Source organism: Oncorhynchus masou, chromosome 5, assembly GCF_036934945.1.
Source record: "Oncorhynchus masou masou isolate Uvic2021 chromosome 5, UVic_Omas_1.1, whole genome shotgun sequence".
Taxonomy (NCBI): domain Eukaryota; kingdom Metazoa; phylum Chordata; class Actinopteri; order Salmoniformes; family Salmonidae; genus Oncorhynchus; species Oncorhynchus masou.
This window is the reverse complement of record NC_088216.1, coordinates 67,299,236-67,323,996: the sequence shown is the minus strand read 5'-3', so window position 1 is coordinate 67,323,996 and position 24,761 is coordinate 67,299,236. Positions and strand designations below refer to the sequence as shown.

General features: G+C 43.9%; 1 protein-coding gene across 1 annotated transcript in view; it reads right to left on the bottom strand.

The window, feature by feature from the left end:
* LOC135540129 (ataxin-7-like) overlaps positions 1-24,761 on the bottom strand; it is a 42,389-nt gene that overhangs the window by 7,034 nt on the left and 10,594 nt on the right. Inside the window, 10 exon segments of the mRNA XM_064966531.1 lie at positions 1,195-1,316; positions 1,532-1,730; positions 1,854-1,956; positions 1,959-2,124; positions 2,274-2,356; positions 2,592-2,875; positions 3,547-3,799; positions 17,322-17,426; positions 23,023-23,091; positions 23,254-23,463. Coding sequence (XP_064822603.1) covers positions 1,195-1,316; positions 1,532-1,730; positions 1,854-1,956; positions 1,959-2,124; positions 2,274-2,356; positions 2,592-2,875; positions 3,547-3,799; positions 17,322-17,426; positions 23,023-23,091; positions 23,254-23,455 — 1,586 coding nt within the window. The 5' untranslated portion in view covers positions 23,456-23,463.

Here is a 24,761-nt window from a genome sequence, read left to right as displayed (position 1 = left end):
AAACTGCTTTACACATAGAGATGAGTCAGCACAGGACAGTCCTGGATAGAAACTGCTTTACACATAGAGATGAGTCAGCACAGGACAGTCCTGGATAGAAACTGCTTTACACATAGAGATGAGTCAGCACAGGACAGTCCTGGATCAGCACAGGACAGTCCTGGATAGAAACTGCTTTACACATAGAGATGAGTCAGCACAGGACAGTCCTGGATAGAAACTGAAACTGCTTTACACATAGAGATGAGTCAGCACAGGACAGTCCTGGATAGAAACTGAAACTGCTTTACACATAGAGATGAGTCAGCACAGGACAGTCCTGGATAGAAACTGAAACTGCTTTACACATTTACATTTAAGTCATTTGGCAGACGCTCTTATCCAGAGCGACTTACAAATTGGTGAATTCACCTTATGACATCCAGTGGAACAGCCACTTTACAATAGTGCATCTAAATCATTTAAGGGGGGGGGGGTGAGAAGGATTACTTTATCCTATCCTAGGTATAGGTACACATAGAGATGAGTCAGCACAGGACAGTCCTAGAGAGACACGGGATATAATACAAAGCAGGATCAATGTCAGCTAACTTGCCTAAATGTTCTGAAATATCTTTTAAACAAATAAAAGTTAAGCTTGAAATGGGCAAGGTCTTATTGACTCAACAACCAAAAACAAATATCTATGTTTAGCTTTCTTTATTAACCAGAAATCAATAGTTATTTATGGTTGTTCATCAAAATTAGCAGGCCAAGTCCGTGATCCTGCTTTGTGGTATACCCCTCTGGTGTCCCAGGTCTGAATCAGTCCCTAATTAGGAGAGTATGAAAACCAGAAGTGTTCTAGCCCTCCAGGACCAGAGATAAATAGCCTAATGGTGTCCCATACAGCACCTAGATCTCCCTTCACCACCCGGTGTCGTGGAAATATTCATTCAATAATATTTCTCAAATACCGGAGCCTGTGAGTTCAATTAGACTTTATTACAAAGTGGTTCATGAACCAGCTCGGCTTTTATTACCTTGTTATAAAGTCTAATTGAACTCACAGGCTCCAGTATTTGAGAAATATTCTTGACTGAATATTTCCATGACACTGGCAACGCTATTGCTCCCTGCCTCAGTGATTTTGCAATAGGTTTGTGGATTAGGTAGGTATTATGGAACGCTGGTCTAATGAATGAACAGACTTACTTCCACATCTGAGTGTTGACGTGCTTGTCCATCATGGCAGTAAGAGCACATCGCATTCGATCCCAGCGCCGGTCAAACGAGTAGCAGCTACTCCCAAATAGTCGACTTCCAAAGGTGCAGTACTGAGCAGCAAGGGGGGAAACAGTTAACACACACTGAACGGTAAAAGCTGCCACTCAATGGAGGTTGGTACTGTTTATAGAGCCTGTAAATACAGGTTGAAGACTTTTTTCGTGCATCTGGCTAAGCTGTTGTTTCATTGTTTCTGTGGTGTGAATTTAAGGGCTCAATAAATGTAGAGCATATTCCTGTAAGAGTTAAATATAAAGTGACTTACAGCTGCCGGCCGTGGTTGGTAACCTGAATAGTGACAGTCCAGTTTGTCTGTGCCTTCCTCCCTTTCCTCGTTCTCCCCCTCGTCACTGGATAGGCAGGAGACTCCGTCGGGGGCGGGTGTGGAGTGGTGGGGCGACTCGTGGACCAACGAGGGGTCTTCCAGGAAACCGCCACCTCCTTGAGAGATACTGCTGTTCAGTCTTAGAGCAGAGGAAACAGTGATTTACGAACACACATCAGGGATGCAGGTACTGGCTGTACCACATTGTAATAAGTATTTGTTGGATGTTGGGTACCCAGAAAGAGTACATGGAGTGACTCACCGTGGAAGACCAGGATTTTGAGGTTTGGGTTTGCCGAGCACCAAAGGCTTGGTGGCGGCGTCGGCGGCTCCGTTGCCTTGGGCGACCTGGTGGGCGTCGTGGTGGGGGCGAGCCGGGAGGGTGAGGGGTGGGGGTCCCTGAGAGGGGGGATCTGCTGGGGGTGGGTGTGCTGCAGCTCCCGTTCCCGGGCTTTGCTCTTGTGCTCAGTCAACAGTGTGTCAAAGCGCTTCCTCCGGCCCAGCACTGCCCTCCGCTGGCTTAGGGAATGTGTCTGAGGGAGGAAGAAGGCCAAAGGGTATGTTAGGTCAGGATGAGCTGCACTCAGTCTGGAGGTTGCTGAAAGACCTAGGAAATGTGACAATGAATATTTCCTAACCAAACAGAACAGAGAGAAGGGGGGCAGAAGAGAGGGCTTGGTACCTTGCATGTTAGGGATCGTGTGCATGGCTTCCGAGCGGTCATATCCAGGACCCCACAGTGGATATCTGGATTAAACTCACGTTCTGATGGAAGAGAGAACAGGAGCGAGAGAACAAGAAAGGAAGAGAGCGCGAACAAGAAAAGGAGAAAGGAAGAGAGCGGTAGCAGAAAAACAGTATTCAGTTAGTGGCATTTCTGGGATAAAATCAGCAGATATTTTACTGTTTGGCAATGACATGTCAGTACTTGGATAAATGACTGAGGTTCTAAATATATTGCAACAAACCATATTACAGACAATCCCTTATCTCCTCTCACCTGACAGTCTCTTGTGGAGGTGTTGTCTGTTACTGGCACTGTTGTCCTGCTTCTTGTCCAGGGCAGAGAGGGAGATGTGGCCCTTGCCATTGGGGATCTGGCCAGGGGCCAGCAAGGGAGCCTTTGGTATGGAGGGACAGTTAAGGCCTGGCTTCAGGGGTGATGAGGAGCTCACAGTGCTGCTGGAGGAGGACGATGTCGTGGCGGCCAAGGGAGCCTGCACCAGCTTGGCCCACACATCCACCTTCAGACGCATCTTCTCCACTTTGACCGCAGGGGTCAGGCTGGAAGAGAGAGATGGACAGATGGATGACAAAGTGAAGGATGGCAGGAGGAGAGAGTTAATTTATCTATAGCAGCAAAGCAAAGATCTCAGAGAAATCATTTCATTTCAACAGAACAGGTTTAGGTAGAGTTTGAAATGTGTTTAAATCCCCAAGTAGAAGCCAACATGTTTTGAGTGGTTGCAAATGGAGTTTGATAAAAGATCTCTTTTTAACACTCTTTAAGGGGCTCATTCAGATAGAGGGTAGTATGGGGAGATGTCAGTCAGAGCTAGACTTCTTAGGAGCAGGGAGAGGAGGACTTGAAGGGAGAGAAGTAAACAAAGCAGGGCTATCAGAGGCGGGGGGGGGATGAAGTTCAACATGACAACACGTTTTTCTTGGGTTCAGCATGGGCTTCCGAGTGGCGCAGCTGTCTAAGGCCCTGCATCTCAGTGCAAGAGGCGTCACTACAGTCCCTGGTTTGAATCCAGGCTGTATCACATCCGGCCGTGATTGAGAGTCCCATAGGGCGGCGCACAATTGGCCCAGTGTCATCCGGGTTTGGCCGGGGTAGGCTGTCATTGTAAATAAGAACTTGTTCCTCACAGACTGCCGAGTTAAATAAAAATGAACTTATGAAAAAAATAATAAAAGCTAATGATTCAGAAGCTAGGTTAGGCATGGCTTACATTTTGTCATTGAGCTCCCTGAAGGGAGGGAAGTGAGGTCTCTGCTGGATGCCTGGCAGCTTCTCTTTGGCTGGTTTGAGGATTTTGGAGTTGGACACGGCGCTGGTCCCACTGGAGGAGCGGCCCATGGCCCCTCCACTGACACCCCCGGCCCCCGCCCCACTGCCCCTACTCCGAGACAGAGCAGACAGGGAGAAGGCTGACGAGGGGGCCGAGGTGGAGGGGGGCATGCTGGCCGAGCTGTGTCTTCTCTCTAGGGGTCAGGGGAAAAGCAGGTTAGGGATGAACTACAGTCCACACAGAGACATGACCAACAAGCATCGACACAGGCACATAAATCAGAAGGTAGTAACTAGTGTTCCATTTTTTCTTGAAACAGGCCTTTGGACAGGTACATTTTTCCAATAAATGTGCATGGAATCAATGTGTGAATAAACACTAGTATAAGTGGGTAAAAATGTACTAATACAAAGTCAAAAACAGGTAGTTTTAAAAACAAAAAGACTAGAAAGCCTTGCTGATCCAGGCCAATTCACCTGAAATAAAAATACGGGTCATGAGCTTGATTTCCTGTCTGAAACAGAATGGAACGGTTAGGCTTAAAATAACTGATACAAGAAAATACTAATACCAGAAGAAAAAAATACAACTAAGAGGAAAAAACAAGAGCTGCTGAACAGGACAAAAGGGAATATCTGCATTGCAGTATTTAGCCTAAACAGTTATTTCTAATGTTATTGAGCACTCACTCCACAAACTAACACAATCTGAACAAGCACACTACATGACAATTGAAAGTAAAACAGACAGAGAAAATTAAAGTTATACAGCAAGAGCAGAAGAAAGCATGTGAGAGAATGCGAGAGGTTTCGCTCTTCAGGCCGAAGCAACTGAAGGCCGTTCCAATCCTGAGGGTTAATCTGACCATTTTACAGCCAGCTAAGACACCGACTGCACTACCTCCTCCCAACCAGCAGAGCAGCACAACAAACATGTTTCATCTTCTATCCATGGAGAAAAGTGTGTCAGAAAGAAGAGACATAAGCCTACAGACATAAAGACAGAAACAGACAATCAATCAGTGAATGAGAGGGCAGATAACAAGAGAATGGAGCGAGAGGATGAGAGCAATAGATAGAGCAGATCAGAGCAGGATTAGTAGGAAATAGTCTGCCTGGCTGGCTCATGGTGGCGTGGAGAGTTAAAACGAAACTCCAACTAACCTTCTGCTAAGCCCATGCAGGTCTGGGCTGCATGCCGAGGCTGTCTCAGTGAGAGAGCAGCAGTAGAGCAGGACAGAATGCACAGCTGCCACTCCCAGCCCCACACCACCCCAGCTAGCTAACAGAGCAACAGCTCCAGGCCCTTCTTCTCCCTCCCTGAGCCAAGCTGGAGCTTCACACCTCTTCCACCCTCCTACTCATGACCCACTGCCTTCCTGCTAACAGGATAGCACCCAACAGCCTCTCGCCAACCTCCCCCAACCCATAGCTGCCACTCAGTCAAAGCCAGACGTCGCTGCATAACCCACACAAGCGTGAACAGGCTTTCCCAGCATGACGTTCCCACAACGCCTGCCAAATGCTGAGAGCCAGCCAGCGAGAGGTCCTGGTAGACCAATAGAACAGGAAAACAGAGAGAGGAGAGGAGCAGCATTACGGTCTATTCTCACACTAGCAAATAACAGTAGTCTCTCTAGAGGGCCGGGAAATCCCTGACGATGGAGGAGACAGGCTTGCTGGGGTACATTTTGGAAAGTGGGCCACAGCATAGGCCTACAGCACTCAGTGTAGGCTACACAAAGCAATCAAAATTATTTACATGGTCCTGTCAACAGTGCAGGCCTGTTCTCGTCAGAGCATACTATAGCTCTGCTTGTGCTAATCCCAGATCTGTAGTCTCACAGTCAGTCACTGCTGAGTACTCACATAGCTGTGAGGAGAGGGTCTTTGTTCAGCGACCGGATTAATAAATGGATGAATAAGAGGAGCGGAGCTGCCTGCCGAGTGCCTGTTTAAACTCCAGAGTGTCACTCCTGCCCACAGCGCCAGGCTAGCTGCTCCCTGTACTATACCCAGGGGCCCCACTGTTCAAACAGCATATGGATGGGCTTCAAGCAATACAGGAGAATGAGGTGACAGTCTAGATGGGAGAATCACAGTGCATTGACCTTCAGCAGACTCTCAGCTAATGGCCTTCCTACCAGCAGCAACACTGGCTTCATGGAGTGAAAGTCATATAAAACTACACAGACTACATCCAGGGCAGAAAGGGAGGGTCCCTACACCGACCACATCCAGGGCAAAAAGGGGAGGGTCCCTCTACAGACCACATCCAGGGCAAAAAGGGGAGGGTCCCTACACAGACCACATCCAGGACAGAAAGGGAGGGTCCCTACACAGACCACATCCAGGGCAGAAAGGGAGGGTCCCTACACAGACCACATCCAGGGCAGAAAGGGAGGGTCCCTACACAGACCACATCCAGGGCAGAAAGGGAGGGTCCCTACACAGACCACATCCAGGGCAGAAAGGGAGGGTCCCTACACAGACCACATCCAGGGCAGAAAGGGAGGGTCCCTCTGTGGTACCTTGCAGAGATGCGCTCATTATTTTAATAGAAGTTCACTAGTGTTTCACTGACCAGACAAGTTCAGTCGGCTTCAGATAGAAACAGTTGAGTCCTGCATTAACACACGGTACACTGGATAACCAATGAATGAACAGGCCTATTATGGAACTTCATAATGCCGAGCCTATCAAATCACAGAGATTATGCAGATGAGACTGACAGGCAGTCTGTGGTACCAGCGTGTGAGCTATCTGGATCAACGTTATTGCACAACATTTAAGTAGAAAGTCCTGTTAATGAACTACACTGTAGTAGTCAGGTGCAACCACACCAGCACTAGGCTAACCTCAATTTATGAGGAAAGTACAAACTTCTGTATTTGCTCCTCTATTCACATTTGCTATTAGTCGATGATTGCTGTGACTCTTGCCACAGGACCAATGAGTATCACCAATGACACTCGTCTCCCTCTTGTGGTCAATCCTGATCACTGTATTACCAGCAATAATCAGGTGAAATATTACAGGCTTAGCTGTTTATTCAACATTTCCTTTGAAAAAGAAACAAACACTGCATTGTAAAGAGAGAGTAGTGATTCCACTGAAACCTGTGGCCTTGACTGGTCAATTTAAATAGTATGGATCCCAATGTCCACACTAACATAAATCTAATTTTATTTGACACATGCACTGAATACAACAGGTGTGTAGACCTTAGTGAATGCTTACAAGCCCTTAACATTGCAGTTTAGAAAAATAAGTTTAAAAAAAAAAGAATAAATTAAAAAATGCAAATAAATAATTCAAGAGCAGCAGTAAAATAACAATAGCGAGGCTATATACAGGGGCTACCAGTACAGAGTCAATGTGAAGGGGGCACAGGTTTGTCGAGGTAATCGAGGAAATATGTACACGTAGGTAGAGTTAGTGACTATGCATAGATAATAAACAGCGTAGCAACAATGTAAAGGGGGGGGGGGGGGAACGCAAATAGTCAAATGGGAAACCATTTGATTAGCTGTTCAGGAGTCTCATGGCTTGGGAGTAGAAGCCTTTTTGTACCTAGACTAAGCACTCCGGTTCCGCTTGCCATCGATGTGGTAGCAGAGAACAGTCTATGACTAGGGTGGCTGGAGTCTGACAACTTTTAGGGCCTTCCTCTGACACCGCCTGGTGTAGAGATCCTGGATGACAGGACACTACGCACTACCGTACGCACTACCCTCTGTAGAGCCTTGCGGTCGGAGGCCGAGCAGTTGCCATACCAGGTAGTGATGTAACCAGTCAGGATGCTCTCAATGGCGTAGCTGTAGAACTTTCTGAGGACCCATGCCAAACCTTTGCAGTCTCCCGAGGAGAAATAGGCTTCGTCAGGCCCTCTTCACGACTGTCTTGGTGTGTTTGGACATGATAGTTTGTTGGTGATGCTCTCAACCTGCTCCACTACAGCCCCGTCGTTGAGAATGGGGGTGTGCTCATTCCTCCTTTCCCTGTGGTCCACAATCATCTTCCTTTGTCTTGACCATGTTGAGGGAGAGGTTGTTATCCTGGCGCCACATGGCCAGGTCTCTGACCTCCTCCTTATAGGCGGTCACATCGTTGTCGGTGATCAGGCCTACCACTGTTGTGTCATCTGCAAACTTAATGATGGTGGAGTCATTCAGTCATAAGTGAACTGGGAGTACAGGAAGGGCCGTCGTGCTGTGGATCAGCGTGGCTGATGTGTTGTTACCTACCCTTACCACCTGGGGGCGGCCCGTCAGGAAGTCCAGGGTCCAGTTTCAGAGGGAGGTGTTTAGTCCCAGGGTCCTTAGCTTAGTGATGAGCTTTGAGGGCACTATGGTGTTATTGTGTGAAGTAATGTGTGCATTAGTGTTGTCACGATACCATCATTTTACTAACGATACCAGGCCAAGCATCATGACAACAAGTAATATTGGTGCTATTGGTGTCAACAAAACAAAAAGGAGAGGATTGTGGACTTCAGGAAACAGCAGAGGGAGCACCCCCCTATCCACGTCGATGGGACAGTAGTGGAGAGGGTAGTAAGTTAAGTTCCTCGGCGTACACATCACGGACTAACTGAATTGGTCCACCCACACAGACAGCGTGGTGAAGAAGGCGCAGCAGCGCCTCATCAACCTCAGGAGGCTGAAGAAATTCGGCTTGTCACCAAAAACACACAAACTTCTACAGATGCAAAACCGAGAGCATCCTGTCGGGCTGTATCACCGCCTGGTACGGCAACTGCTCCGCCCACAACCGTAAGGCTCTCCAGAGGGTAGTGAGGTCTGCACAACGCATCGCCGGGGGCAAACTACCTGCCCTCCAGGACACCACCCGATGTCACGGGAAGGCCACAAAGATCATCAAGGACAACAACCACCCGAGCCACTGCCTATTCACCCCGCTATCATCCAGAAGGCAAGGTCAGTGCAGGTGCATCAAAGCAGGGACCGAGAGACTGAAAAACAGCTTCTATCTCAAGGCCATCAGACTGTTAAACAGCCACCACTAACATTGAGTGGCTGCTGCCAACACACTGACTCAACTCCAGCCACTTTAATAATGGAAATGGATGGAAATTGATGTAAAAAAATGTATCACTAGCCACTTTAAACAATGCTACTTAATATAATGTTTACATACCCTACATTACTCATCTCATATGTATACTGTAAATCGATACCATCTACTGCATCTTGCCTGTGCCATTCTGTACCATCACTCATTCATATACATATTATTTATCCCTTTACACCTGTGTGTATAAGGTAGTAGTTGTGGAATTGTTAGGTTAGATTACTCGTTGGTTATTACTGCATAGTCAGAACTAGAAGCACAAGCATTTCGCTACACTCGCATTAACATCTACTAACCATGTGTAAGTGACAAATCAAATTTGATGTTGATTTTTATTGCAATACCACAGTGGAAAAAAATTCAGGGTGGCCTAATTAACTGTTCACCCATCCCCCCCGACGCTCGTTGTAGTTTTCTAAATGTTATGTCATGTGCTAAAACCTGTCACTGATATTCACACTTCTACTCAATACAACAAATTGCATTTAACTTCGCACTGTACAGTTGTGGCCAAAAGTTGAGAATGACAAATATTAATTTTCAAAGTCTGCTGCCTCAGTTTGTATGATGGCAATTTCCATATACTCCAGAATGTTCAGAGTGATCAGATGAATTGCAATTAATTGCAAAGTCCCTCTTTGCCATGCAAATGAACTGAATCCCCAAAAACATTTCCACTGCATTTCAGCCCTGCCACAAAAGGACCAGCTGACATGTCAGGGATTCTCTCGTTAACACAGGTGTGAGTGTTGACGAGGACAAGGTTGGAGATCACTCTGTCATGCTGATTGAGTTCAAAAAACAGACTGGAAGTGTCAAAAGGAGGGTGGTGCTTAGAATCATTGTTCATCCGTTACAATTGGCTCATTAATCCCCCTCTCCCCTGTAACTATTCCCCAAATGAGAACGTGTTCTCAGTCAACTTATCTGGTAAAATAACAGATAAATAAATCTACTGTCTCTACTAAATCCTCTGTCAACCATGGTTACCTGCAAGGAAACACGTGCAGTCATCATTGCTTTGCACAGAAAGGGCTTCACAGGTAAGGATATTGCTGCCAGTAAGATTGCACCTAAATCAAGCATTTATCGGATCATCAAGAACTTCAAGGAGAGCGGTTCAATTGTTGTGAAGAAGGCTTCAGCACGCCCAAGAAAATCCAGCAAGCGCCAGGACCGTCTCCTAAAGTTGATTCAGCTGCGGGTTCGGGGCACCACCAGTACAGAGCTTGCTCAGGAATGGCAGCAGGCAGGTGTGAGTGCATCTGCAAGCACTGTGAGGCAAAGACTTTGAGGATGGCCTGGTGTCCAGAAGAGCAGCAAAGAAGCCACTTCTCTCCAGGAAAAACATCAGGGACATGCGGATATTCTGCAAAAGGTACAGGGATTAGACTGCTGAGGACTGGGGTAAAGTCATTTTCTCTGATGAATCCCCTTTCCGATTGTTTGGGGCATCCGGAAAAAAAGCTTGTCTTGAAAAGACAAGGTGAGCGCTACCATCAGTCCTGTGTCATGCCAACAGTAAAGCATACTGAGACCATTCATGTGTGAGGTTGCTTCTCAGCCAAGAGAGTGGGCTCACTCACAATTTTGCCTAAGAACACAGCCATGAATAGTACCAACATCCAAGAACTTGTCCCAACCATCCAGGAACAGTTTGATGATAGACAATGCCTTTTCCAGCATGATGGAGCACCTTGCCATAAGATAAAAGTGATAACTAAGTGGCTTGGGGAACAAGATATCGATATTTTGGGTCCATGGCCAAGAAACTCCCCAGACCTTAATCACATTGACAACTTGTGGTCAATCCTCAAGAGGCGGGTGGACAAACAAAGACCCACAAATTCTGACAAACTCCAAACATTGATTATGCAAGAATGGGCTGCCATCAGTCAGGATGTGGCCCAGAAGTTAATTGACAGCATGCCAGGGAAGATTGCAGAGGTCTTGAAAAAGAACGGTCAACACTGCAAATATTGATTCTTTGCATCAACTTCATATAATTGTCAATAAAAGCCTTTGACACTTATGAAATGCTAGTAACATCTGACAAAAATATCTTAAGACACTGAAGCAGCAGACTTTGTGGAAATTAATAGTTATGCCATTCAATACTTTTGGCCACGACTGTATAATAGAACGTGGCATAAAATGGCAACTTTGCTGATATTTGCAAAGGCCTAGCTGTGATTTGGCTGGAGGAATGGGAGGAAGGAATATACATGCATACTGATCTGCATGTCACTGTGGCAGTAAGGGGAAAACAGCATGAAACCTCTTCAGTTAACACACAGACCAAACACATGCACGCTGCCCCCAAATTTAAAAACGTTAGGAACTAAACAGAATGTAAATAACACCAGAAAGTAGTGATGCACCGATATGACATTTTTGGCCGATAGGGATATCCTATGCTTTCCTTGCCCCCAAAAAAACAATGTTTAAAATTTTAGCGGCCTTTTAAGCATTCTAATACAGTTAAATAGTTAACACACACAGCGTTTTAAAGGCACTGCATCTCAGTGCAAGAGGAGTCACTACAGTCCCAGGTTCGAATCCAGGATGAATCACACCCGGCCGTAATTGGGAGTCCCATAGGGTGGGGCACAATTGGCCCAGTGTCGTCCGGGTTTGGCGTGATTATAAATAAGAATTTGTTCTTAACTGACTTGCCTAGTTAAATAATGGTTACACACACACCAAAAAGTATTTTTGGGGGGCAATTACATATGTCCCCATTACCAGTAAAACAAATCAAAACCTATTTCTTACTTGCTGTGCTGTTTCATGGGTTCATTTGTTCAGTCAATTCTCAACCAGGATTTCATCATACATGTCAAACAGTGAAGTTTCAGCTCAGTCTGTGGCGCCTCTTCGTCACGGTGTCCGTTTCCATCTTGTCCAGCTGTGTATGTAACATTTCACGTAAACCTTGTTTATTGTCTGCATCGAAGTAGCGGTCCTTGTACATAGTATTGAGCACGTTGGCAACACAGTGAAGAGAGAACACCACCAAATCACTTTGTTGAGCAGGTGTTTTAATGCCATGACAGAGGTATCACGTCTGTCTCAGGCTAAGTTGATGAGCTTATTTCTCGAGTCAGTTGTTCGAATGGAGCTAGCTAGTATGTTCATATTTCCAAGTTTCAAACATGTTCTCAAACAAATGCCATTGAAATGGCAGCAGCGGTATGACAACCAGCACATTCATAAGCATGCAATATAACCTCCTCAGTACGAAATCCTCGATGATCCACTGTGCTGTCAGACTCAGCATGGTCCAATTGTCAGTCTTGAAGCTAATAGCAGTGACGCAATGTTTAAATATTTTTTTTAGCAGTGACTTGATTACTGTGCAACTCCGGTTGGGCAACATCTGAAAAATAGCGCACTTGGCAGTGTACCAGTGCTCAACCAGTCGGTGAAAGCCAACATCACCCACGACAGAAAACTGTTGATTGTCAAGGACAATAAAGTCCATTATCTTGGCGTAAATGGACTTTGCCATGGAGTTGTCTCACTGAAATTCTTTTACTCTTTCAAATGACTGCTCGACTTGTTGACTGCTCGATCCACACAGCAGACATTGTGGGCTAGGTTAGGAATGCTGTGTTGCACGTGTAGCGCTAAATTTTAAAGTGCCGCCATTACGTCATGTAACTATGCATGTCAGCTTTGACATCGGTTTTACCAATCAGTGTTAAACTAGACATTGGGCCGATGCCGATGTTAGCATTTTTAGATACACACTGAACAAAAATAAATATTTTTCATAAAAGATCCCAGAAATGTTCCATATGCAAAGAAAGCAAAGTCCTCTCAAATTTTGCACACATTTGTTTACATCCCTTTTAGTGAGCATTTCTCCTCTGCCAAGATAATCCGTCCACCTGACAGCTGTGGCATATCAAGCTAATTTAACAGCTTGATCATTACACAGTTGGACCTTGTGCTGGGGACAATAAAAGGTCACTAAAATGTGTTGTCACAGCAAATGCCACAGACTGTGTTTTGAAGGAGTGTGCAATTGGCATGCTGACTGCAGGAATGTCCATGAGAGCTTTTGCCAGAGAATTTAATTTCTCTACCATAAGCCACCTCCAACATCGTTTTAGAGAATTTGGCAGTATGTCCAACTGGTCTTACAACCGCAGAACACATGTATGGTGTCGTGTGGGTGAGAGGTTTGCTGATGTCAAATTTGTCAACAGAGTGCCCCATGGTGGCGATGGGGTTATGGTATGGGCAGGCATAAACTACAGACAATGAACACAATTACATTTTATTGGTGGTAATTTGAATGTACAGAAACACCACAAAGACACCCTGAGGTCCATTTAAGGCATCTGTGACCAACAGATGTGCATCTGTATTCCCAGTCATGGGAAATACATAGGTTAGTGCCTAATGAATTTATTTCAATTGACTAATTTCCATATGAACTGGAACTCAGTAAAATCTTTTACATTTTTGCATGTTGGGTTTATATTTTTGTTCAGTATAGGTTAGGCTTACATTAGGCCTATATAAATCATACCTTTGAAGCACATCTCATGACAAGCAGAACCCTTTCCTTTCTAACTGTGCCAATCAAATTTGCCGAGAATTACTGTCAAGTTACTAGGTTACAAGCTAGGTAACATGACTTCACAACATTGTTTGTCATCAAACCAATAATTAGTGGCCCAGGGTTAGTTTAAAACAGCCAGTGGCATAGTGTTTGAAATTTTATCAACAATTTTTTTTCCCTGTTTGAGCTAGAGACAAGTTGTTTTCTTTGCTGTAAAGTTGCAAGCATGCCTGTCGTGAAGCTGTTTTTCCTCTTTAGCACTGCGAACTTGCAAAGCCTACTTCAACTGCCTTGTGCAGGTGAGTGATGGCTGGAAGGGGATGCGCCTGGCGGGTTAGCGCTGCCACATATCAGCGGGTTAGCGCTGCCACATATCAGCGGGTTAGCGCTGCCACATATCAGCGGGTTAGCGCTGCCACATATCAGCGGGTTAGCGCTGCCACATATCAGCAGGTTAGCGCTGCCACACATGACATGCGCATGAAAGTGAAGTGGACAGTATTGGACCAGCGGAAAAAAAGAGACTAGTTTCTGTTGCTTACATTTTGTATTATTACATTTATAAGCCAAACTGAATTCATAAAAACGTTATAATATGTGCTCGCCAGTGGGTTCTTTAGATTGTTATGGCCCAAAAAATGTGATAGTATAATATGAAACGGTACTATACAGTACTCAAAAATGTTGGTATCATAAGTATCATGACATTTTGGTACCGTGATATACCAGTATACAGCGCAACACTAGTATGCATATTGGGACACAGGTGGAACTTAAGTGACCAGCCCAGAGTAGAAATTGAAGGAAGTGCCATTCGTTTTCAGACACCTAAAGGAAGAGAATACAGGCCAGAGGCTCACCTGGTTTACACTATAAAACTGGAGATATAAAATCTAATTTTATTTGCCACATGTGTCGAATACAACAGGTGTAGTAGACCTTACAGCGAAATGCTTACTTACGAGCCCCTAACCAACAATGCAGTTCAAGGAGAAAATAAATTAAAGTACCAAATAATTAAACAGCCGCAGTAAAATAACAATAACAAGCTATATACAGACGGGTACCGGTACAGAGTCAATGTGTGGGGGCACCGGTTAGTTCAGGTAATATGTACATTTAGTTAGAGTTATTAAAGTGACTATGCACAGATAATAACAGAGTAACAGCAGCGTAAAGGGGTGCAAATAGTCTGGGTAGCCATTTGATTAGATGTTCAGGAGTCTTACGGCTTGGGGGTAGAAGCTGTTAAGAAGCCTCTTGGGACCTAGACTTGGCGTTCCGGTACTGCTTGCCATGCAGTAGCAGAGAGAAAAGTCTATGACTAGGGTGGCTGGAGTCTGACGATTTTTAGGGCCTTCCTCTGACACTGCCTGGTATAATAGAGGTCCTGGATGGCAGGACCTCTATACCAGGTAGATCAAGTGAATATTCCAATTAAAGTTTAAAAAGCAAATTGCTTGCAAGACATTTAACAAACTAATTTGTTCTAAAGACTGAAAGATCCATACTAAAGCTACTAAAAGCACGCCGTTCACACCGTTCCTCTGCGTGAGGACATTGAAGGCACTTTATGTTGGACATGTCAGAAAGTATTCCCACCCCTTGACTTTTTCCACATTTCGCTGTGGTATAGTTTGAACTTAAAATTGAGATTTGCTGGGCACTGGCCTACACACACAAAAAAAACATGTCAACGTGGAACTAGGTTTTTTTTTTTTTTTATTTTGCTTATTAAAAACGAAAAGCTGAAATGTCTTGAGTCAATAAGTACTCAACCCCTTTATGGCGAGTCTAAATAAGTTCAGGAGTAGGAATTGGCTTAACAGATCACATAATAAGTGGCATGGACTCTCCCTATGTGCAATAATAGTGTTTTAGTGATTTTTTAGATGGCTACCATATCTCTTTACCCTACACATACAATTCTCTGTCCCTCAGTCAAGAAGTGAATTTCAAACAAAGATTCAACCACAAAGACCAAGGAGGTTTTCCAATGCCTCGCAAAGAAAAGCAACTATTGGTAAGATGGGTAAAAAAAAAACCATAAAAAACAGCATGATTAAGTTATTAATTACTCTTTGGCTGGAGTATCAATACACTCAGTCACTACAAGAATACAGGAATCTTTCCTAACTCAGTTGCCGGAGAGGAAGGAAACTGCTCAGGGATTTCACCATGAGAACAGTGGTGACTAAAACAGTCAGAGTTATATGGCTGTGATAGGAGAAAACTGGAGGAAGGATCAACAACATTGTAGTTACTGCACAATACTAATCTAATTGACAGATTGAAAACAAGGAAGCCTGTACAGAATAAAAATATCCCAAAACATACATACAGTTTTCAACAAGGCCCTAAAGTAATACTGCATAAAAATGTGGCAAAGCAATCAACTTTGTGTCCTGAATACAAAGCATTATGTTTGGGGCAAATCCAATACCACACCTTACGGAGTACCACTCTTCATATTTTTAAGCATAGTGTTGGCTGCATCATGTTATGGGTATGCTTGTCATCGTCAAGGGCTGGGGAGTTTAAAGGACTAAAAAAAACTGAATGGAGCTCAGCCCCGGCAAAATCCTAGAGGAAAACCTGGTTCAGTCTGCTTTCCACAAGACACTGGGAGATGAATTCACCTTTCATAAGGACAATATTCCAAAATACAAGGCCAAATCTACACTGAAGTTGATAACCAAGATGCCAGTGAATGTTTGATTGCCAGTGAATTGTTGTCTAGCAATGATCTACAACCAATTTGACAGAGCTTGAAGAATTTTGAAAATAATAAAATGGGCAAATGTTCCACAATCCAGGAGTGGAAAGCTTAGAGACTTACCCAGAAAGACTCACATCTGTAATCTCTGCCAAAGGTGCTTCTACAAAGTATTGACTCTGGGGTGTGAATACTTATGTAAATGAGATATTTCTGTAGATCATTTTCAATAAATTAGAAAAACATGTTTTCACAGGGTATTGTGTAGATGGGTGAGAAAATACATCTATTTAATCAATTTTGAATTCAGGCTGTAACGCAACAAAATGTAGAATAAGTCAAGGGGTATAAATACTTTCTAAAGGCACTGTATGTGTTATTAAACACAAATTCTTCAAGAATTACACAAGATAGGGTTCTCTGTCAGTTTAGACTAGGCCATTTCACAAAAAAAGTCATCCTTCAATGAAACAGCTCAATTAACAGATAATACCTTGCTCTTTTTTACTAGAGGTGTCAATGATAACTGTAGGGGAAGGTAGGACTATACATTTTACAGACAACAATCTATTTTAAAAGGTCTCCAAACTTTAACCTAAAGCACCTATCATGGAGACAAATTAGCCAGAGAGGGAGAGAGAGTTTACACCACATTATCTAACCCTCTGCCTCACAGGTGCTCACTGTGTCTGTGGAGAGAGCAGTTCTCTTAATAATTGCACTGAAGCACATGGGTGGGTGTGTGTGTGTGAGCACAGAGGGTTCACCAAGCTGGATTTAACGAGATACACAGCAAAGCGATCTCTTGATTCTAAAATCCATAATTCATCAATTCTTCCCAGCGTTCCGGCCAAAAAGACAGTTTAAGATCTCACAGCGGAGGGGGAAAAATATACTCCTTTACTCTTTGTAGTACTTTTAAGACCTCTTCAGACATCTCAGGGACAGCTTAACATGCTAAAACAATACATTTGACTTCACTCACAGAGGCGTGGACTCGGAGGAGCACATCAAATATTAACAGGAGAATTGTAAACAAGTCTTAGGCGGTGGAAATCAAAAGCCTGAGCGCTCCTTTCTCATGTTACGTTATAGAGAGTGTAGAGGTACATGGGAGGGGTGCTTTAATCCTTTTGAATGTGATAGTGTCTGAACATGCATGCACACGCACTCTATATTTGTGTCATCCTGACAGAGATTAGTGCCGAGCAGGTTTCCCCAATGCACAAGTCTAGAATATGCTCTCCCTGCCCAAACCCTTCAGAAGAGCTATAAAACAAAAAGCTATTAAACCCGACCCTGGATCAGCTCGGTTTGTGTGTGTGAGACTTACCGTAGTGTGCTTGGAAGGCCTGGGGCTTCACCACCTGACTGCAGTGGCTGCACATCACCAGGTAGAAGTCATCCTGTGCTGGACACTGGCCAAATATGGGCATGTCTGTGGTTCCATAGAGGGGGGGGAAACACAGATGAACAGGATAAAGACAACCAGTATCTATTGTAAACTGTAGGGAGGTAGACACAGGAAGTTTCTGAATGAAACATTTGAAAACATGTAGTGTTATGGACAGAGGGAGATAAAGCCTAGGCAACTAAGCATTCAATACTCTAGGATAATTATGGTTAATACAGGTGTGAGAATCATTCCAGACAAAAACTGATTGTACCCTCATATAGATTACACACACACACAAAGAGGGTACCAGCCCAATTTAACAGTACAGGAAACAACCTAGTGATAAGAACAAGAAGATGACCGAGTCAGCACTCCAAAGGTTAACTGCTGCAGAAACACACTGACAGGCTACCCACACGCTACACACCTAAGGGGTGAAGCAGGCAGGATAACTACAGCCAGTGGCAGAGCCTGTGAATGATCTGTAACTTCAAATAAACAAGAGAGGATGAAGAGCAACTGAGGCACAGACTGTCACTTGGGCCGTACCTGCAAATATTCAAATAAACGAAATCATCCAGGCAAAAAAAGAACACCTTCATTCACAGGAATGCATATGGCATATTATCTTATGTGACCAGAAAACTGCAATCCACTGTTAATTAAAGTTAAAATGTTCAACCTCGGTCAGTCGTTGCGTTAGTTAAATGCTTAACAGAGGCAATTGGTTGGTTGGTGGATTCATTCATGTGCTCAACACCACCAGTCACAAATCAAATTTTATTTGCCACATGTGCCTAATACAACAGCTGTAGTAGACCTTAGCATTTCACTAACTTACGAGCCCCTAACCACCAATGCAGTTAAAAAAATATATGGATAAGAAAAATAAATAAAAGTAATAAGTAATTAAAGTGCAACAGTAAAATAACAATAATGAGACTAGATACAAGGGGGTACCGGTACAGAGTCAATGTGCAGGGGCACAGGTTAGTTTAGGTAATATGTACATGTAAGTAGAGTTATTAAAGTGACTATGCATAGATGACAGAGAGTGGTGTAAATAAAAATAAAACATTTCTTTTTAAAGGTGGGGGGGGGGGCAATGCAAATAGTTTGGGTAGCCGTTTGATTAGCTGTTCAGGAGTCTTATTGCTTGGGGGTAGAAGCTGTTAAGGCCTTTGGACCTAGACTTGGCGCTCTGGTACTGCTTGCCGTGCAGTAGCAGAGAGAACAGTCTTAGGACTAGGGTGGCTGGAGTCTTTGACAATCCCTCCAATACCGCATGGTCCTTCTATTCCCTTTCTCGCTCTCTAGGTGGCTGGAGTCTGACAATCATTAGGGCCTTTCTCTGACCACAAATATTGTTGTATGGTGGTATTATACACTTTTTCTTGTAGATATGTTGTGGTGTAATAATGTTATATGATGTACTGTTTTATCTTTTGTTGTATGTGTGATGTAAGTGCCTTAATGTGTTTGGACCACAGGAGGAGTAGCTGCTGCCAAGGGGGATCCATAATAAACACAAATACAAGACTCCATCATGGAAATCAGAGTGGCACACTGGGAGACAAGGAGAGCTCAACATTTACCCTTACAAGGAGAACAACAAAGAGCTAATGAAGGGGCTAATTAAGAGATCACCCAGAGTGCCCGCCCACACGCCGTAGCAGACAAGGCCCTCCAACACACGGCTGAGGACACTTGAAATGTCACCAACGTTTCCGAGGCTCTGGCTATTCAAGTCCACACAAAAGCCTACCTGTGCTCTTAGAAAAGTAATTTACTGCTGTGTATGGGGGAATTAACAAGCTGACCTGTACTAAACACAGGGTTAGTGACTGGTCTAACTGGTCTCTTAAATGAGCACCATCTGACTCACCAATCCACTCTGCATTCAGGACATTGGCAGTGGCACTGCACTTTTGAAGCATCCAACATTAAAAAAAAATTGGTGAAACTCCATGTGCCATTTCATTCCCCATTTTCTTGTGTGGTATGGAGATGAGAGAGAAGGAGAGAAAGTAGAATGCAGTTAAGTTCACCTTCCTCTTCAATGGCAGTGATGAATGATCTAGGTAGAGTAGTAGCAGATATTGGATACTCAGAGCACAGAGGCTGGCTGCACACAGACACAGGGCAGCAAGATCCTTGCAGATCTTTGATCCCATGTACCATCTCCTGCCGTGGAGCCCTTGGGCAAGGGACTTAAATCCCCACAATTTTTCTCCATCCAGGGGCGCTGCATTGCAGCTGACTCTGTGCCTCGTAACGTTTATGTGTGTACCTCAAGGGTGCTGGGAAAGGCAGAAGATACATTTCTGTTCTAACCAAAGGACAACAAAGTTGTATTCTATTGATGTTTTAAGGACACGATCAGCTCTCCCATTTTCTTACATCTAGTCAGCAGTTTGTTGCACTTACAGTGCATTCAGACCCCTTACCCACATTTTGTTACAGCCTTATTCTAAAATGTATTAAAATAAAGTCTTCACACAATACCCCATAATGACAAAGCGAAAACAGGTTTTTAGAAACGTTTTCAAATTTATTAAAAATATAAATCAGAAATGCTTTGCTAGGAGACTCCAAATTGAGCTCAGGTGCATCCTGTTTCCATTTATCATCCTTGACATGTTTCTACAACTTGGAGTCCACCTGTGGTAAATTCATTTTGATTGGACATGATTTGGAAAGGCACACACCTGTCTATAAAGGTCACACAGTTGACGTGCACGTCAGAGTAAAAATCAAGCCATAAGGTCGAGGCCCATATCTGGGGAAGGGTACCAAAACATGTCTGCAGCATTGAAGGTCCCCAAGAACAGTGGCCTCCATCATTCTTAAACGGAAGCAGTTTGGAACCACCAAGAATCTTCCTAGAGCTGGCCCGCCCAGCCAAACTGAGCAGTTGGGGGAGAAGGGCCTGGGTTAGGCTGGTGACCAAAAACCTGATGGTCACTGACAGATCTCCAGAGTTCCTCTGGGGAGATGGGAGAAGCTTCCAGAAGCCACTCCTCAGTAAAAGGCACAAGACAGTCCACTTGGAGTTAGCCAAAAGAAACCTAAAGGACCCAAGATTCTCTGGTCTGATGAAACCAAGATTGAACTCTTTGGCTTGAATGCCAAGCATCACTTCTGGAGAAAACCTGGCACCATCCCTACGGTGAAGCATGGTGGTGGCAGCATCATGCTGTGGGGATGTTTTTCAGCAGCAGGGACTGAGAGACTAGTCAGGATCGAAGGAAAGATGAACGGAGCAAAGTGCAGAGAGATCCTTGAAGAAAAACTTGCTCCGAAGTCTCAGGACCTCAGACTAGGGCAAAGGTTCACCTTCAACACGAAAACGACCCTAAGCACACAGCCAAGACAACGCAGGAGTGGCTTTGGGACAAGTCTCTGAATGTCCTTGAGTGGCCTAGCCAGTGCCCGGACTTGAAACCGGTCAAACATCTCTGGAGAGACCTGAAAATAACTGTGCAGCAACACTCCCCATCCAACCTGACAGAGCTTGAGGATCTGCAGAGAACCTCCTCAAATACAGGTGTGCCAAGCTTGTAGCGTCACACCCAAGGAGACTCAAGGCTGTAATTGCTGCCAAAGGTGCTTCAATAAAGTAAAGGGTCTGAATGTGATATCAGTTTATTAATACATTTTCAAAAATATATAAATCCTGTTTTTTTCTTTGTCATTATGGGGTATTGTGTGTACATTGATGAGGGAGGAAGAAAAACAATTTAATACATTTTAAAATAAGGCCTTAACGTAACAAAATGTGGAAAAAGTCAAGGGGTTTTAATAATTTCTGAATGCACTTTATATAATCCCATTGGATCCTGCAGGTCACACCAGCAGCATACCACCCTGCATCCCACTGCTGGCGTGCCTCTGAGGCTAAGCAGGGTCGGTCATGGATGGGAGACCAGATTCAGCTGGAAGTAGTGTTGAAGGGCTAGCAGGGGGCACTCTGGTCTTAAGATAGAATTCAAATCCCCCAGGACAGTGAAGGGAACATACCCCTGCATAGGGTACTGTCTTTTGGATGAGATGTTAAACTGCTGTCCTGGCTCTCTGTGGTCATTAAAAATATCATGGCACGAGTAGGGGTTTTAACACCGGTGTCCTGGCTAAATTCCCAAATTGGTCCCCCATTTCCATCATGGCTACCTAATCACCCCCTTCATTCCTAAATGGCATATATCAGTCCTCATCATGCTAGCTGATGTGTCGTTAGCATTCTGGCACAAAATGGTTCACCCAGGTGGGTGCCACACATTGGTGGTGGATGAGGTGAGTTTCCCCATTACTTGATAAATGCTTTGAGAACCTCAGTTGGTAGAAAGGTGCTATTTAAATCCAATACATTATTATTACACAAACTAGAAAAATCTGAACATCTGGGTATTGTTCATGTCACCTTCTCCTGTTCCTAACAAATATTTCCATTTTCAAAAATAAGTGATATCTGTCTGTTTAGGTTCATTTGAAATTGTTCCGGAACCTTAACTGCCTGACAACAGGGCCCAGATTGAGGCCTTCAGAAGTTCAGACATGTAGCTGGTGCTGTTTCAGTGTCGACACCTTACTGTGAGACACTGCCACATTTCACTTCTGCAGAGTCAGCTGTCGGTGGCATTCATTATCAGTAGTGTGTAGATATTTGTATGTTTAATCCCAGCCCCTTCCCCGCAGGATGCTTTTTTACTCTTGGTAGGTCGTCATTGTAAATAAGAATATGTTCTTAACTTGCCTAGTTAAATAACGGTTCAATAAAATAAATACGGATCGACTTAACTCTCACATTGGCACCAAACGTATCAAAACCATTCGAATTTGCATTCTCACTAATATGTAATTGTCTTCCAACCTTTGTCTTCACCATTTGTATAGCATGGTAATTAAACATTTCATGACAGTCTTTATCAAATCACTGACACCAACCCATGTAATAATTCAATTATAAATCATAGCGTCCAAACAAAAAAAACAGTAAGGCCATTCTGTGGTTAATATTGTAAATATAGAGCACTTTGAATGTGCTTATAAAACTGTTCTCAACAAATGTGAGTGTGTAGTAGTTTAGAAGCACTATAAATATTCAACTGACATAGGAAAGTCATTGGAGGTTTCAAGCAATTTCCATCAAGAGTAGCAGTTATTCTTAATGACAGACTCGTTGCTCCCATTTTAACTGTGAAAGTGCTGTCACCACACTGAGTGTGCCCCTCCCCTAACGGTGCACATCAGGGCTTTTCAGGTGGGCACAATGATACAGAACAGACAGACAGAAATTATAGTGTAAAACAGACTAAATAATTATCTGTTGTGTATAATAAACAATCATGTCAGCTTTATCACATTACATTTCTGTCTTTCTACCCCACTGAATAAGCCCTGGCTGGTTGTTAGCTGTGGTGTGCACCTACTTAGGAAGAGGATAGAAGTCTCCTCTTCAAGATGTCAACTAGTGGCCATAGATTCCAGGGCTATATCATTGATTGATCAGACTTGCGTTGTCACAGGTCAGTCTGGTGCACTTGTTCAACAGAACAACCAGATTTCAGCTGGTGCATGTGAAGTGTGTGTGCAACCCACCAAAACACTCATTGGCTCTGACAAAAGAGAGAACACTCACCATCCCTGCACAATCGCATGGCTTCTCGATTTTTCCCGAACTCCTTCAAACTTTCCTCCGATTCAGCACCTAAAATGAGGCAATCGAATACAGACACAAATAGTTGCACTTGCTTGCTTCTGCTGTTGCTACCAGTAGCGTGTCTTCATATTCCCAAAACTGCACGCAATCGGAAAAAAGCTAACGATCATATCTCGACTACACACACATCCAGTACGCACGAGCACTCACCGTCGTTGCCTTTGGCTATGGCAGCATCGACCCAGTTGCTCCAAGACTGTCCCAACATCATTTCTGGACTAGGCAGGGATCTGCGCTCCGCAACAGTCGCCATTGCTGTGGAGCCTTCTCCCCGCTGGATCTGCTGCTGCTTTAGCTGCCTGGCCGCTCTGCGCTGCTCCCCCCTGACGTCATCATCGGCCCTTTCCGACATTCTTTCCGCTACAATGTAACACAACAGCAGTCAGCGTTGAGGTGGTGTTCTCAGGATTCCTTCATTGATCGACTCAGGCAAACGCATGTTTCGATAACACTAATCCCTTTGACGTTTTCAGAAGCTATAGAGAGTCACACTCCAATTAAATCGCTTTTTTTTAGACGGGAGCATGTGTGTGCGAGGCCACATACCGTCTGGGCAATCACAGATACAACTTTAAAGGAGGGACATAACTTCACCTCCCTGAGCGCAAGAAACGTGGGAAATCCAGGTCACTTACAAGGGGTGTTAAAACGTAACTGCTTATCAATTTAAAATCATGCAGTCCCACATCAACTTCTTAAATGTAGCCTACGCCAAATGTATACATTTCACATTGTAGGCATTCGTTTGTTGTTGTTGGGTTTTTTTGATCGAAAAAGCGGCTTTGTGAAAGAGAACTAACCAAATTATAGGGATCCGAAAATGTGTTAAAATGCCCTAATGTTGAGAAAATAAAATGTGTCACTTCATGACAGCTAGAATATCACTCGCTCTCAACTTCAGAATCGAAGGTGTGTAGCCTATGACTGAACAGTTCGTTTATATAAAAAAATGCAACAATTATGACCGGGATTTTGTTTTATCGTCGACGGATGGGGGAAGAAATATACATTAATGTTATACTAAACTTCATTAAAGCACGACTGCTTTCCAGTAAATCGATTCATATTTCTCACAACCTTTTGCGTCAGTGTCATGTGGCGCAATGACGATCTAGGAACTTGGAACACTTATTCACAAAACAAGCAGAAAGAAAGCTATAGTCCTTCCGTTAGAAAACAGTGATGGGATTGTTACGTTCTAAAAAACTTCATTCAGATCTACAGTACTATGAGTTAAATAAAGCCTAACAAAAATGAATGTTTAATGTCTTCAAGTTTGTAGAAATGAAACATTTCCTAAAGGAATTATCCCTTACATTCAAATGGGATTCTGAATTACATGGAGTGAGTGGTATGAGCCAGGATGTCGTCAGATATTCTCTCATGTTTGCAACTCAGCACTACATAAAATACTGTTGGGCAGAATCAATATGTAACAGATAGTTAAGTGGCAAAATCCTACACAACCATTATAATCAGTTTTCAATATTGCTTACCAGTAGTAACCAGAAATTACCAAATGCATTTTCAGTGCATCCACCAAAATTCAAGCGCCATACCCCTACTGCCATTACAATAGGCATACAATGGGTCAACTAACAAGGGGGCAGAGACTAGCCCTATAAATGACAACTAATCAGTTCACAAAATACTAGGTT